General features: G+C 68.8%; 1 protein-coding gene across 1 annotated transcript in view; it reads right to left on the bottom strand.

The window, feature by feature from the left end:
- LOC102156180 (cohesin subunit SA-2-like) overlaps positions 1 to 13,957 on the bottom strand; it is a 47,992-nt gene that overhangs the window by 12,865 nt on the left and 21,170 nt on the right. Inside the window, exons 9-17 of the mRNA XM_038586701.1 lie at positions 12,892 to 13,043; positions 11,834 to 11,907; positions 11,603 to 11,726; positions 9,032 to 9,130; positions 7,683 to 7,762; positions 4,118 to 4,225; positions 2,731 to 2,842; positions 1,993 to 2,107; positions 57 to 160 (exon numbers count right to left, since the gene is read on the bottom strand). Coding sequence (XP_038442629.1) covers positions 57 to 160; positions 1,993 to 2,107; positions 2,731 to 2,842; positions 4,118 to 4,225; positions 7,683 to 7,762; positions 9,032 to 9,130; positions 11,603 to 11,726; positions 11,834 to 11,907; positions 12,892 to 13,043 — 968 coding nt within the window. The remainder of the gene's footprint in view (positions 1 to 56; positions 161 to 1,992; positions 2,108 to 2,730; positions 2,843 to 4,117; positions 4,226 to 7,682; positions 7,763 to 9,031; positions 9,131 to 11,602; positions 11,727 to 11,833; positions 11,908 to 12,891; positions 13,044 to 13,957) is intronic.

Here is a 13,957-nt window from a genome sequence, read left to right as displayed (position 1 = left end):
AGCGGTCAGCACAGGGGAGGAAGCGCATCCAGGCAGGGGGCAGGGGTGGCACTGACTTTCTTGCCCAGGCGGCGGCCAGCGGGAGGGCGGCCCTCGGCAGCCTGTCTCACGGCGGCCACGAGGATCTCGATGAGCACTCTTTCCTGCTGGCTCGTCAGCGCTGCGGGGACACGGAGACGGGGGCAGGTCAGCCCACACCGACCCTCACCGGGTCACGGAAGCTTCTGGACTGATGCACTGCTGAGAGGCCTGGCTGGGCCTGGCCCAGGCTCGGAGCACGTGCGGAGCGGGAGGCTCCTGGGCACAGCAGGCCCCGACCCGGCTCACGCAGTCAGCAGTGTGCAGAACCAGGGCCAGCCCTTCCCTCAAAGTGTGCACACAGCCCCGGGCCGCGTTCTCACGGCAACCCCTGACGCCACCTCCAGCGGCGGGCGGCAGCCCACCCGGCACCATCCCGTACCCTGGGACTCGGGTCTAAAGCCACGCACTTGAGGGGACACTGTGTTCACCGGCTGCTCCCCAGGGACTTTCACCCCAGGTCACAGCCACCCGGAACCTCAGAACAGGAGCTTGTGGGGAAACTGGATCTTTCCAGGTGTGACTAAGTGAGGCTCTGAGCTGAGCTCGTCCTGGACCAGGTGGCCCTGCATCCAGCAACAGGGGTCCTCGTAGGAGACAGGAGGAGCCACAGATGCAAAGGAGGAGCCCCATGAGGATGGAGGACACGGGAGGGATGGGCCACCAGCCCAGGGAGGCCTGGGCCCCAGACGCTGGAAGAGGCGGGAGGGACCCTCCCCGGAGGCCCCGCCCCGGACCTCAGGGGTCCAGCCCCCGGACCTCAGACTCTGGTCTCCAGAGCTGGGAGGGGACGGATTCTTGTTTTAAGCCCCCAGGTTTGAGGTCATTTGTCATAGGTACCGCGAGAACCTCACACCTGGGTCCTCCTGTCCAGCGTCCCACATCCTGGGATCGGTGCCACTATGAGCCCGGGGGCAGCAAAGGCCCAAGCTCATGGTCAAGAAGCTCAGAGACCCCGCGGCGGGGTCTGGAAACTTGAGTCAGAGTAAAGGAGGCGCCCCGGTGATGAAGGAACGGGCCCCTCCGTGGCCCCCGGGAGCGTGGTGGAGGCTGCTGGCCCCACCAGGAAGGGGACAGGCCTGGAGGCCTCAGGCATGGCTCAGGGACTCCAGGTTTTAGCAGAGGACACTTGTCTTCAGCAGGGCTGGGGGGGTGGTGGGTCTCAGAGGGCAGGGCCTCCAGTGGGGCTGCGGGCCTGCGTCAGAGGAGGGGCGGTCTCCTTGGGGCGGTGCCCGGGGGGACGGGGTGGTCTCAGAGGGGCGAGCCTGCCAGGGTTCATTCACCAGGCAGCTGCCCACACTGCATCCTGACCGCGGGGCCCGGGCTTTGATCCCCTTGCAGGACAGCAGCCGCGGCCACTGTCCTGCAGACCCCAACTAGAGACCGGGGAGTCCCCATCAAGGCCTGAGGACCCTTCGCCCCAGGGAAGCACGGCACGTGCCCCTCCCCCGGACCAACCAGTCAGGGAGCAAACGCTGCACAGCAGTGTGGACAGGGCCGCTAGCGCCCTGTGCCGGCCGCTCGTATCAGTGACACCATGGACAGACGCTTGGCAGGACGGCAGGGGACCGCAGAGATGACGCGACATAGGAGGAGGGGCATGGCGGGACACAGGCAGACAAGGACATGCAACACGAGGTGGGGGTGGGACACAAGGGGGACTGGAGCACATGGGGACACGAGGGTGATGGGGATGGCAGGACACGGGGACATGGGGGAACGGCAGGACACAGGGACACAACAGGACATGGGGGGACAGTGGGACGTGGGGAGGATAGCACGGCCCGGGGAGGACAGCAGGACAGGGAAGGATGGCAGGACACGGCAGGGACGGTGGGCCTAGGGGGACGGCAGGGCGGCCAGCAGGATCACGGGCCCGGCCCACGACTCCGAGCAGGCTCTGGCCACGCTCACCTTGGCGCCCGCCGCGTGGCTCCAGCAGCAGGGCCGTCATGCACTCCCAGTTGCGCACCAGGGTGGGCGCTGCCTCCCACAGGCCGTCCACCAGGTACGGGACGTGTCTGTGGAACTGACAGGGACGTGCCCGACGTGTGAGGTCGTGAGAACGGGACAGCGGGACAAGTGAGACACGGGGCAGGGACCACACGTGATGACGACACGGGGCACGGGGGTCATGTGACAGTGGCAAAGGGCAGGGAGGACACGCAACCACGCGGAGACAAGAACACACGACGACGTGGGCAGGAAGCTCATGTGGCGGCGACACAGGGCAGGGAGGACACGTGATGACGACACGGGGCACGGAAGGTCATGTAATAACATGGGAAGGACACGCGATGACAACACAGGGCAGGGAGGTCACGTGATGATGACACAGGGCAGGGAGGTCATGCGATGACGACGAACAGCAAGGAGAACACGTGATGACACAGGCAGGAACGGCCCCCTCCCGACCCCCCCGTGCGCAGACACGTGAGGACACAGCAGGACAGCGACCCAGCGGCCCGAGTCCCACGCGCCACAGCAAGGCTGTTCACACGGGAAGCAAGGCCCGGCCCAGCCCACCTCCGGGCACGTGGCGCGTGGCGCGGGACACGGCACGGAACTCGGGCTGCGGGGCGGGACCCAAGTCCCGGTCCCTCGTGTGGCTCGGACGCCGCGTCCCCGGGCCCCACGCTGCCGCGCCCTCACCTCACCCTGCAGGTAGAAGTCAATGAGCGTCTTCATGTTCTGGAGGTTTCTGTCAAACTCGTCAGGGGGCTCTTGGCCAAAGAAACCTTCGTGGGGCGGAGGAGCCAGGAGCCTAGGGAGACGAGAGAGGGGCCTCAACGTCGGCCTGGGGGGCCCCAAGCACGCGGCTGGGCCCCGGGTCCTGCGAGGCGGGCTGACCTGCACCCTCGCTAGCACGCGCCACACTGAGACCCGGGGAGCAGAGCTACCAGGACCCGTGGAGGAAAGTTCTAGAACTGACTTCTGCTGTCCGAGCTGCTGGTCAGCTCAGGCCAGCACTGGGGAGGGAATGAACAACCAGACTGAGGTCCTGGGGACCTCAGGTGACCTTGGGGACAGGGAGGCTCAGGGGACCTCAGGGATCCCAGGGATAGGAACTTAGGGGATCCCAGAGACAGGGGGCCTCAGGGAATCCAGGAGACCTCAGGGGATCCCAGGGACACAGGATGCCTCAAGGGATCCAGGAGATCCAGGGGCCTCAGGGAATCCAGGGGTCCTCAGGGGATCCCAAGGAGAGGGGGTCTCGGGGGATCCAGAGGACCTCAGGGGATCCCATAGACAGGGGGCCTCAGGGGATCCAGGGGACATCAGGATCCCGGGGACAGGGGGCCTCAGGGGATCCAGGGGACAGGCCTCAGGATCCAGGGGATCCAGGGGACAGGGGACCTCAGGGGACTTCAGGGGGCCTCAGGATCCAGGGGATCCAGGGGACCTTCAGGGATCCAGGAAACCTCGGGGGCCTCAGGGAATCCAGGAGACCTCAGGGGATCCCAGGGACACAGGGGGCCTCGAGGGATCCAAGAGATCCAGGGGACCTCAGGAGATCCAGGGGCCTCAGGGAATCCAGGGGACCTCAGGGGATCCCAAGGAGAGGGGGTCTCAGGGGATCCAGAGGACCTCAGGAGATCCCAGGGACAGGGGGCCTCAGGGGATCCAGAGGGGATCCAGGGACAGGGCACCTCGGGACCTCAGGGGATCCCAGGGACACAGGGGGCCCCAGGGCATCCAAGGACAGTAGACCTCAGAGGATCCCAAAGGCGGGCGCCCTCGGGGATGGGGGACCACCCCACCAAGTCAAAGCAATCCCCGCATAGACCTGCCTCTAACAGGTAACCAGTGAGCCTGCGTGCGGTCACGGATGCGACTGTGGAGCAGCGTTCCTCTCCCGTGGCGCTCCCGCACGTCCCGTTCTGTCCCCTATACAAAGCCCTGGCACCTGGCCTGCCCTCCACCCTGCACCTGCGGGCCTGCAGCTGACGGGACGTAGGACACGGGCTGTGGGGCCCGCCTCCGAAGTGCCGGTGACGTCATGGTGCCGGGGACAGCAGCGGGCACGTGCTGCACTCACCTCCTGCAGATGAGCTCACCCGCGGCCGTGGCCATGGGCCTGTAGGCCGCGTACACAAACTGGAACAGGAACACGTACTCCATGGCCGAGAACACGCCCACGTAGTGCCTGGGGGGACGCGCTCGTGAGCCCCGGGCCTGCACGCGGGGCTTCCCCACGCATCTACACGAGACGCGCTGCCACCAGGGCCCTGCCTCACACGCCTGTGCACGCGGGGCGCCACGCTCCTCTCCTAATCCCCTGTTGGCCCAGTGGCCCCAGTCGCAGCCTCCCCTACACGGGGCCCCCGGGAAGCCGACGCTCACCCGCGCAGACACGTCCCAGGACGTGAGCCCAGGCCACGGGGGAAGATGCCACAAGAGCCGGCCCCGAGCGCGGGATCCTGGGAGGCCCGCCCCCGACAGGGCCGCCAGTCCTGGGCCCTTTCCCCTCCAGCCCCTGTGGGCACCAGGGCCTCTCCGGGGTGTGCCCCCGGCCCGCGCAGCGCTCCTGGTGCCAAGCAGGCACCCTGCAGGGTGCACTCGGGGGAAGCGATCAGGGGATGAGGGTGGGGGACACCCCGACACCACACGGGGGACGCCACGTTGTCCAAAGACGCACATTGAGCCCACGTGTGGCACCGGGTCCGCCACAGCGCAGCCGTTTGCCGACAGCCCCTGGGCGCTGCCAGAAGCAGCAGGAACAGGGCAGGGGACCTCGGGATTCTGGGGACACAGGGCCTCAGGGGATCCAGGAAGAATCCAAGGATGGGGGGAGGCCCCAAGGATGCAGGAGACCCCAAGGGTAGGGGGAGACCACAAGGGCGGGGGGGGGGCCAGGTGCAGGGGGGAGACCGCAAGGGCACGGGGAGGCCCCAAGGACATGGCAGGAGACCCCAAGAGCAGGGAGGAGACCATAAGGGCACAGGGAGGCCCCAAGGAACATGGGGAGATCCCAAGGGTGGGGGCAGAGGTCCCAGGGATGCAGGAGAGGCCCCAACGGTGGAGGAGTGACCTCAAGGATGCGGGGAGGCCCCAAGGGCAGGGCAGAGACCCCAAGGGCACAAAAAACCCCAAGGGCATGGGGGAGGTCCCAAGGAGGCGGGGAAGGCCCCACGCAAGTGAGGGGTACACCTGCACTCGCCCGCGGGCACCGCACTCAGCAGGGAGCACACTCCGTGGTTCCGAGTCGGCCCCGTCCAAACCTCAAGCCTCAAAGCCACGCGGCTCCGCCCAGTGTGGGGCACCCAGGCCCCTGCCGTGACCGACCCAGTGCACTGGCACCTGCCTGGGGACTCAGGCCACGGTGTGGCCCCAAGACCTGGAGCCTTACCCCACCCCTGAGGCCCGTGAGCTGCCATCAGAGATGCAGCTGGAAGGCCCGGGAGCAGGACCGCCAAGGGCGACAGAAGACAGACGTGCGTGTGGGAGCCAGGCCCGGCAGACGCACACTTCCTCCCCGTTGTAGTAGGCAGGGCCCCCTGATTAGACGCGGCCCACCCCCAGGGAGCACAGGCCAACCTATCCGGGAGCTCCTCAGCCTGGAATCCCACGTAAGCTGCCGCCGCCCGCAGCGCCCACCAACGGGGAGCAGCGAGGTCGACGCGAGGCTTCAGCCGTTGCCACTTCCTGGCAGGCGCGTGCAGCTTCTAGCTGCGGACTCGCCGCAGACCCCGAGCCATGACGAGCCCCACGCGTGTGTCCAGCTTCAGTCCCAGAGCCTGCTTCACGTGCCCCAGGGCCACCCGCCGACGTGCAGGCCCTCAGGAGGGCTCCCCTCCCCAGCTCGCACACACGTCCTGGGACGTCCCCACCTCTGCGACAGTGAGCCGATTCCCACCAGGGCCTCCTTCCATGTCCCCACAGCCCCGTCTCCCTGCAGGACGCTGACACAGCGGCCGCAGGGAACAGCACAGAGCAGGACACGCAGCCAGCCTGGGCCGCCCACCCTCCACGGGGCAGGAGGCAGAGGCCCCCACCCGGGGTTGGAGGGGCCACCACAGCCAGGCCTGAGGCGCCCCTGGGGGACACGGCACCTGAAGGACGCAGGCCCGGCCGCGAGACGAGCGAAACGGCCTCGGGACGTGATCTGAGCACAGCAGAGATGCCCCGAGGTCACGGCTTCCTGTTCACGGCCACCCTGCGCCCGGACCCAAGGCCTCCAGCACCTTCTGGATCCCTGCACGAGCGCGCTGCCCGCTGCTGCCAACGCCAGGAGAGTCGTGGCGTCCACTGGGGGACCGGCCGTCTCTGCCCACAGGCTCGTCTGGGTGTGCAGGAGAGGGCCCACGCCCCGAGTGCGTCCGCGCTGTGCTCAGAACGGGGCGACTCCAGGGCGCTGCAGGTGCTCCTCCCAGGATCCGGGCCAACCCAGGCCGCGCCGCCCGTGGGCGTTCTGCTCTGTACACACCGTGGTGCACTGCCACGTGACACCTCGTCACCCATCCATGCTCCCGGGGGCGCAGGGGGCGTGCTGCCAGGTGTGGGTGGCGCCAGCCTCCGTGGGACCACAGCACAGCACGCAGGATGCCCATCCCCAGCTCCAGGGTGCCCGTGTGCGCAGCAGCAGGACACACAGCCACCGAGGATCCGATGCCCAAGTGGCCTCACGCTATCCTCGGCTCAGGACACACCGGCAGCACAGGCAAGCACGCAGCCTCTGGGACACAGCACGTCTCCCCGGCACCCATGCTGGCGTCTACACACAGTGCCGAGCAGGAGGCTGTGACCTGTGTCCCCGTGTCCGCAACACGCCTCACATCAACATTGGACGCCTGAGTCTCAACAAGGCAGCTGCATCCTGCAGGTGCCGGACGTACAGGGGAACAAGCACCCATCGTCCCGGCTTAAGACCTCACAGGGATCCAGGAACTTCCAGAAGGTTCTGTGGGCCGGGCCAGTCGCTGCTGCCTCCTGAATCCAGCCCCTCTGTCTCCTTGGAGCCCCTGACACACGGGCAGCAGCGGACGGGGGAGACTGGGACCCCAGAGAGAACCCCACACCCGCGAGTGCCAGCCCAAGCCTGGGGTGACCTCAGGTGACCCAACGAACCCTTCCCTCGGATCTCGAACCAGGACGCTGGTGACAATTCTTTAAACTTGCAGGAGCGCCCGCCGCCAGAGCCCGCCCACCCGCCCCGCCTCGCCTCGCCTCGCCTCGCCTCGCCTCGCCTCGCCTCGCCTCGCCTCGCCTCGCCTCGCCTCGCCTGGCCTGCGCATCTGGCCCCGCCCCCGCCGCCCCCGCCCCTCCCAAGCCCCACCTTCCACCTGTACACCTGGGCCCGCCCACCGGACCTCCCCCGGCCCCGCCCCCGCTTGCGCATCCTCCGGCCCGCCCCGCCTGTGCGCCTGGCCCCGCCCCCGCCCCCACGCACCTGGCCCCCCCTGCGCACCCTCCGGCCCGCCCCACCTGTGCGCCTGGCCCCGCCCCCGCCTGCGCACCCTCCGGCCCGCCCCAACTGTGCGCCTGGCCCCGCCCCCCGCCCCTCCCACGCACCTGGTCCCGCTCCCCGCCCCTCCCACGCACCTGGTCCCGCCCCCCGCCCCTCCCACGCACCTGTCCCTCCGCCGCCCCCGCCGGGCACTCACTCGGAGATGAGCCTCAGGAGCTGCATGCACTCGGACGTGATCTCCGGCTGCTGGTCCTGCGTCATGGACAGGATGCGCTTCTGCGGGAGCAAGACCGCGCGCGACCACCGTCTGCGTGACGTGTCGCCGCGGCCCCACCGCCCCCGGAGCCGCCCGGACGCCCACGGCGCGGCCGACACGCAGCCTGGCCCCAGCGGGCCGCGAGCTGGGCGCCGAGAGCCCCCCCCCCCCGCCCCCGCCCCGCCACCTTGGTCGGGGGCACGTGCGCTCCCCGCGGCCCCCAGGCCGTGCGCTGGGTCGTGCCCTCGTGTGGGCGCCCCGGGTCGGCCCAGACGCCAGCACCCGCCCCTGGGTGACGCCCTAGGGTCCCCAGACTTTGTCCCTAGCGGTCACCTGCTGCGGGCGCACCGTGACAGGGAACGCGCGCTCGAAGCTGGGACGCGGGGACTACGCCTTCGGGGCCACCGGTCATCAGACCCCAGCCCTAGAGCCAGCAGACAGGAGACCCCGTCCCCAGACGCTGCCACTCATCAGGTCCCGGGGGTCGCAGGACCAGGACTGGGACCTTCTGCCCCCAGACACGACCGCGCCCTGAGGGGGCTCAGCGCCCTGCACACCCCGGTGCTTGAAGCTGGAGGGTCTGAGAGCCCATGGGTCCAGCACAGCAGCCCCCGCGGCCTCCCTGCACCTGCAGCACAGGTGCGCCCTGAGCTCCCAGACGGTGCACACGATCGTGCCCGGGCTCTCCCTGACGCCCACCCTTCCGCAGGCGTGACGTCATGTGTCCTGACCTCCCCTCGGGGGTCCCCAGGTCAGGAAAGGCTTCTATGAGGACACGACCATGTGGGGCTGCTTGGCACCTGCCCTCGCCGGGTTCCTGCTCAGACCCCGCTGGGGACGCTGACAGGGTCGAGGACCAGTTGCTGTCCCACACTCCCCCGAGGACGGGGCGCCTCCGCCACGCACACCAGCGCTGCACGTCCAGGACGCACCTCCGTGGCCCCACCCCCACTCCCAACCAGCCACGTGTCCTGGGTCCTCCCCGTGTGGCTCCCGCGCGCATGATGGAGAGGTCAGCACACCGCCTGCCCCCTGGGGGTGCGCACACCACGCACCCTGTTTCCAGGCCAGGGCGCACATCTCCGGAGTGTAGTGACAGCCGGGCAACTCGGCCGAGGGCTCGGACACCCCGAGAAGTTCCAGGTTCACCTTCGCAGTACAGCGGCCTGGGCACCCAGCTCCAACGTGTGCCACACCCTGGGCCCCCAGCGGCTGCTGCGCGTCCCGTCCACACAGGCACCGAGATGCCTCGGAGGAAGACGGCAGCCAAGACGCAACACCTCACGCACCTTGAACTTGTGGAAGAAAAGCCCCAACTTCATGGCCGACTCTCGCTTCTCGTAGAGCGCCTTCAGCGCCAGGATGCACTTCATGCGCACGTTTGCGTCCTTGGGGACAGAAACGGTACGAGTCACCGCAGAAGGGCGGCCGCGCCCCCACACTCTCCCGCAGACGCTTCCGTCCGCGACCGCGCAAGCCAGGCCGCCCGCAGCCTGAAACAGTCGAGGCGGGACCTGCGGGTTCGCAACCCCCTCGCGGGGCACAGATGCCTTCTGAGGTCTGAACTGTGCACCCCCAGCTCATAGGTTGGCCCCCGCGCCCCCAGGACCTCCGATGGGGCTGTTTTGGGAGGCGCGGTCTGTAATGGCAGGACGAGGCTGCCAAATGAGGTCAGTAGGGCGGGCTGATCCCATAGGACGGGGCCCCTATAAAGAGACGGGAGGACACAGACACGCGGAGTGGAATGGGCACGTAAGGACACGGGGAGAGCTCGGGGTTTCCACGCCCAGGACAGAGGCCTCGGGTCACGATCTCGGGGTCCTGCACTGAGCCCCACGTCAGGTCAGGGATCCCTGCTCAGTGGGCGTGTGCTGCTCCCTCCGCCCCTCCGTCACCCCGGCGTGTGCCTGCTGGCCTCCCTCAAATAAACAAATAAAATCTTAAAAAAAACAAGAAGAAAGAAACAAACACCCGCCTGGCCCAGCACACCCAACGGCTCCGCGACCCCTGCACCCCACGCGTTCTCTGTACAAAACTAAGGGGGTCCCTGAGGTCGTCTCGGGGCTAAAGCCGCACGTTGGCAGCGCGGGGCCCGAAGCAGGACACAGGCCCGCGCCACACCGTGGCCCCACGTGGGGTGAGGCTGCCCGCAGGGGCGCGGCAGGCGGCCTATCAGGGAGCGCACGTCCTCCGCACCCAGGGGTCACCCTGCAGGGGCGCTCGCCGCACCCAGGGCCCGCGGGGCCTCTCAGTGCCTCCCGGAGGTCTCTCCACCCCCCAAGCAATGCGGGGCACAGTGGGGGCAGCCCCCCAGGACCCAGGAGTACCGCACACCCCCACGTGCCCCACTGCCGCGACAGCGCCCACGGCCGAGCCCCGCAGGCCCAGCGTGGCCCCAGTGGCAGCCCTGACGGCCTCCTCCCTGCACACCTGGCTCCCGTGGCCCAGTGCAGTCACCGTGCTTGTGGCCACGCACTACGCCTCTCCCACTCCCACCCCACAGGGGAAAAGCAGAGAAGTCTGCTCCAGGCCAATGTGTGCCCCAAATCCATAGGTTAGCTCTCGACGCCCCCAGGGGATGGTATGTGCGGGTGAAGCCCCCGGGAGGGGACCGGTCCTATGGGTGGAGCCCCCGGGGGGGACCAGGTCCTAAGGATCGAGCCCCCAGGGAGGGGACTGGGTTCTAAGGGTGGAGCCCCCTGGGAGGGGACCGGGTCCTAAGGGTCAAGCCCCTGGGGAGGGAACCAGGTCCTAAATGTGGAGCCCCAAGGAGGGGCCCGGGTCCTAAGGCTGGAGCCCCAAGGAGGGGGCCGGGTCCTTGTAAAGGACGAGCCCCAGAGCGCCCCCTCGCCCCAGGCTCCACGCGAGGACCAGGCGGGAGGCGCACCGTGAGCCAGGGATCAGGGTTCCCTCCTGTCGGGTCTGAGGCCCCTGGACCCGGGACGGCCCAGCCCAGCAGTGAGGACAGGGAACACGGGCTGGGGAGCCCCGCGGGGGGTCCGCCACCGCCGCCTGCCCCAGCTCAGCCCCAGGACACAGAACAGCTCACAGTCCAGCCGCCTTGCCCTTTCCCGCAGAAACAAACTCGTCCACGCAACAACCCAAGACCGCGGCCACGCATGGCCGACCGCCGCCCTCCCACCCACGCCGTCCACGGGCAGCACGCCACAGGCAATCGTGGCATTCGTCTCAACACCGTGATGAGCCACAAACTCGTAAAACTCCGCGCACAGCGGAGGACCGCCTGTGGGGCCTTGCCTGCAAAATGCGTGGAGCAGCGGAGCTCCAGGGGTGCACCCACGCCTGCCCCTTGCACCCTGGAGGCAAGAGCCCCAGCTCGGGAGTCATGCGCAGGACAAAACGGCTCCGGAAACGGGATCACAGCCACGGGTGGGCACAGACAACTCCCAGGGCTACATCACGGTCGCTGCCGCCCAGAAGGCATCTGATCAGAAGCACCGAAGGGCACTCGTTTGCGTCTGTGATGGGAGCAAAGCGCCCCGGCGGCCGCGGAACCCCCGCCTTTGCTGTGCGGGGACGTGAGCGCGGGGTTCAGAGCTGCGCAGTCGAGGGCCACGGCGGTGGCCCGGTGTCAGGCCGGGTGAGGACTGAGCTGGCTGCAGGCGGGTGGACCGGGACCGGGCGGGCTACGGGGACGCAGGCTGGGGTCACCTGCGGACATGGCCGCTCCGTGATCCTCTGCGGGGGGCAGGCGCGACGCAGGGCCACGTCCGCAGGTCTCCCAAGGACAGGTGACCCCACAGCCCAAACCCGCCGTCGGGCCCAAGGACGGCAGCGCAGAGAGCCTCCCCACGACACTGGGCTCCGGACAGAGGGCGAGGCCACGGCGGCGCGCGCACCTTGTCGTACAGCATCCAGCCGATGTACTTCAGGTAATTGTTGTCTAGGAACATGTCTGGGTACAGGCGGATCCAGCAGCCCAGCTCCCCCATGCAGATCACCCGGATGTCCGAGCTCACGTCCCTGGGAAACGAGCGAGCGCGTCACCCGGCGGCCGGGCGCGTGGCAACCCGGGCTGAGCAAGGCTAGGTCACGGCCTGGGGCGCGGGGCACGCGGGGAAGAGCCTTACCGGTAGCGCGGCACAAACGTCCTTTTAAAGAGCGCGCAGATGATGTTGTTGATGGCCATGGGCTTGTTCTGGAACTGTGGTGGCACAAGGACGGGGGCGCTGGGCGGGGCGCTGCAGGCCGCCACCAAGCCGCGGCTGGGGGGCGGTCACCCCTCGACACACGTCTGCATCCTCTATGCTGACCAGCCTGTGCCACTCGCTGTGGACCATCCCGCCCCTGGATCTGGGCCTCTGGGGCCGCCTCGCACATGCTGACCATGCACACACGTGGGCATACAGGGCAGGGGTGAAGGCGCTGGGAGGAGGAGCAGGAGGGGAGAAGGGGTGCAGGGAGGGGGTAGAAGGGGTGCAGGGAGGGGAGGAGCAGGGGTGAGGGCGTGCAGGGTGAGGGTGGGGGATGCAGGCGGTGCATGGCGGGGGGGACAGGGTGGAGGACTGTGCTGCGCCAGAGGAACTTAGAGGGGCAGGACCCTCAGAGGTGCACAGTTGTCTTTCTGGAAGCTTCCTGTACCCCAAGGTGTGGATGCCATACAGGTGACCTCCCATGTGCCCACAGGTGTGGGGGGGCTCAGACAGCAGGGGGATGAGGGGGGCAGAAGCGGGGACAGGAGAGGGCGCAGGAGGCAGAGAGGCAGATGACAGTTTGCACCGGTGGAAGCACAGGTGAGCCCAGGAACAGACTCGTCTGTGAGCATCGCAGGGAGGGGGGGCACCTGCCTGTCCCCGGGATGACCCCCCCCCCAGGGTCGGCAGCTGGAGCAGGACAGGGACTGGGGGAGGGGCAGGGACTGCTGGCCCTGCTGTGCGGCCGCACCCCTCCTGGCCGCCGGCGGCGTTTGGGAACCTGTAACCCTGGGGAAGGTCACAGCCCTGGGGACGGGGTCTGTCCTCACCACCGGCGCCCATGCATGGGGTGCAAACCACACAGGGGGCAGCCGGGCGGCGGAGGGGCCCAGGGCGGACTCTGGCTCCTACCTGCTTTCCTGCACAGTGATGTCCTCACACCTGGGTCCCCTCCCTCCCTCCCGTGCTGCCCCCCCCCCGCGCCACCCCCTCACCTGGTGCCGGCGCTGGTCCAGCAGCTCCATGTAGTACTTGTGCCTGCCCTTGAGCTTGGTGATGCTCTCGATCTCGTACAGCCGCTGCGCCGTGCGCCTGCCCGTGCAGATGCCCTGGTTCACGCTGGCCAGCGCCGTCAGCAGCTTCATGGCTGCCAGCAGAGCGCGGCCGTGACCCCGGGCCGTGACCCCAGCGCTGGGCAGCACCTGCCACGCCAGGGCCCGTTCTGGCCGTCCGACGGGGGGATCAGGGTGACATGGGGGTGGGAGGCCGGGGCCGCAGGGGCTGCTGCGTCCTGCCCCTGCTGGGCCACGCGTGGACGGTCCCCCCGATGATGAGCGTGTGTGCCGACCCGAGAACACGAATGGGCAACCCCGGCACGTACACACACCCGTGACCTCCGCCGCCGCAAGGTCAGGTTGGGGTGCCGGCGGGACGGAGTGGGCCGCACGCGGCCTTGGAGGGCACGGCCAAGGGACCGTCGCTGTGCCCCACCCTCCTGCCACAGAGGCCAGGATGGGACCCTCGGGGGCTCGCGCCGCCTTTACCCGTGTCCCCTGCAGGCCCAGGCGTGGGGACGACGCACACGCGGCCCCAGTGGGGCTGACGCCCACGCACACACGGGAAAGAGCCCTCTGTGTGCACGACCCGTCTGGCACCCGGGATCCGAGCCCCACGTGCAGCCTCCCGCTGCAGCCTTGTCCTGGCCCCTGCGCTCCTGCGCGGTTACCAGGTGACGGCCGCGCGTGTGTGCGCGTGTGCGTGTGTGTGTGTAACGGTCACTCTGCAGGGCGCTGGCTGTCGGCTGCCGCACCTTCCGGAAGCACCCTTCGCTTCACTCCCAGGACGGGAACCAGGACCCTCCACCGAGTCCCCGTGCTCCGCGCTGGCCGCGAGCGCCTGCCCAGGGACCAGCTACGCCAACGTAGCGACGCGCAACCAATGACCCGGTGTCTGGAGCCAGCGGTCGCTCACGAGACGTTAGACCCCACGGACGGTAGGACAACTGAAGACGGTTGCGACACAAACAGGACCCGCCGGGCAAGGCCACTCCCGGGACTCGGG

This window comes from Canis lupus, chromosome X, assembly GCF_011100685.1.
Source record: "Canis lupus familiaris isolate Mischka breed German Shepherd chromosome X, alternate assembly UU_Cfam_GSD_1.0, whole genome shotgun sequence".
Classification (NCBI taxonomy): domain Eukaryota; kingdom Metazoa; phylum Chordata; class Mammalia; order Carnivora; family Canidae; genus Canis; species Canis lupus.
This window is presented reverse-complemented; position numbering and strand designations above follow the sequence as displayed.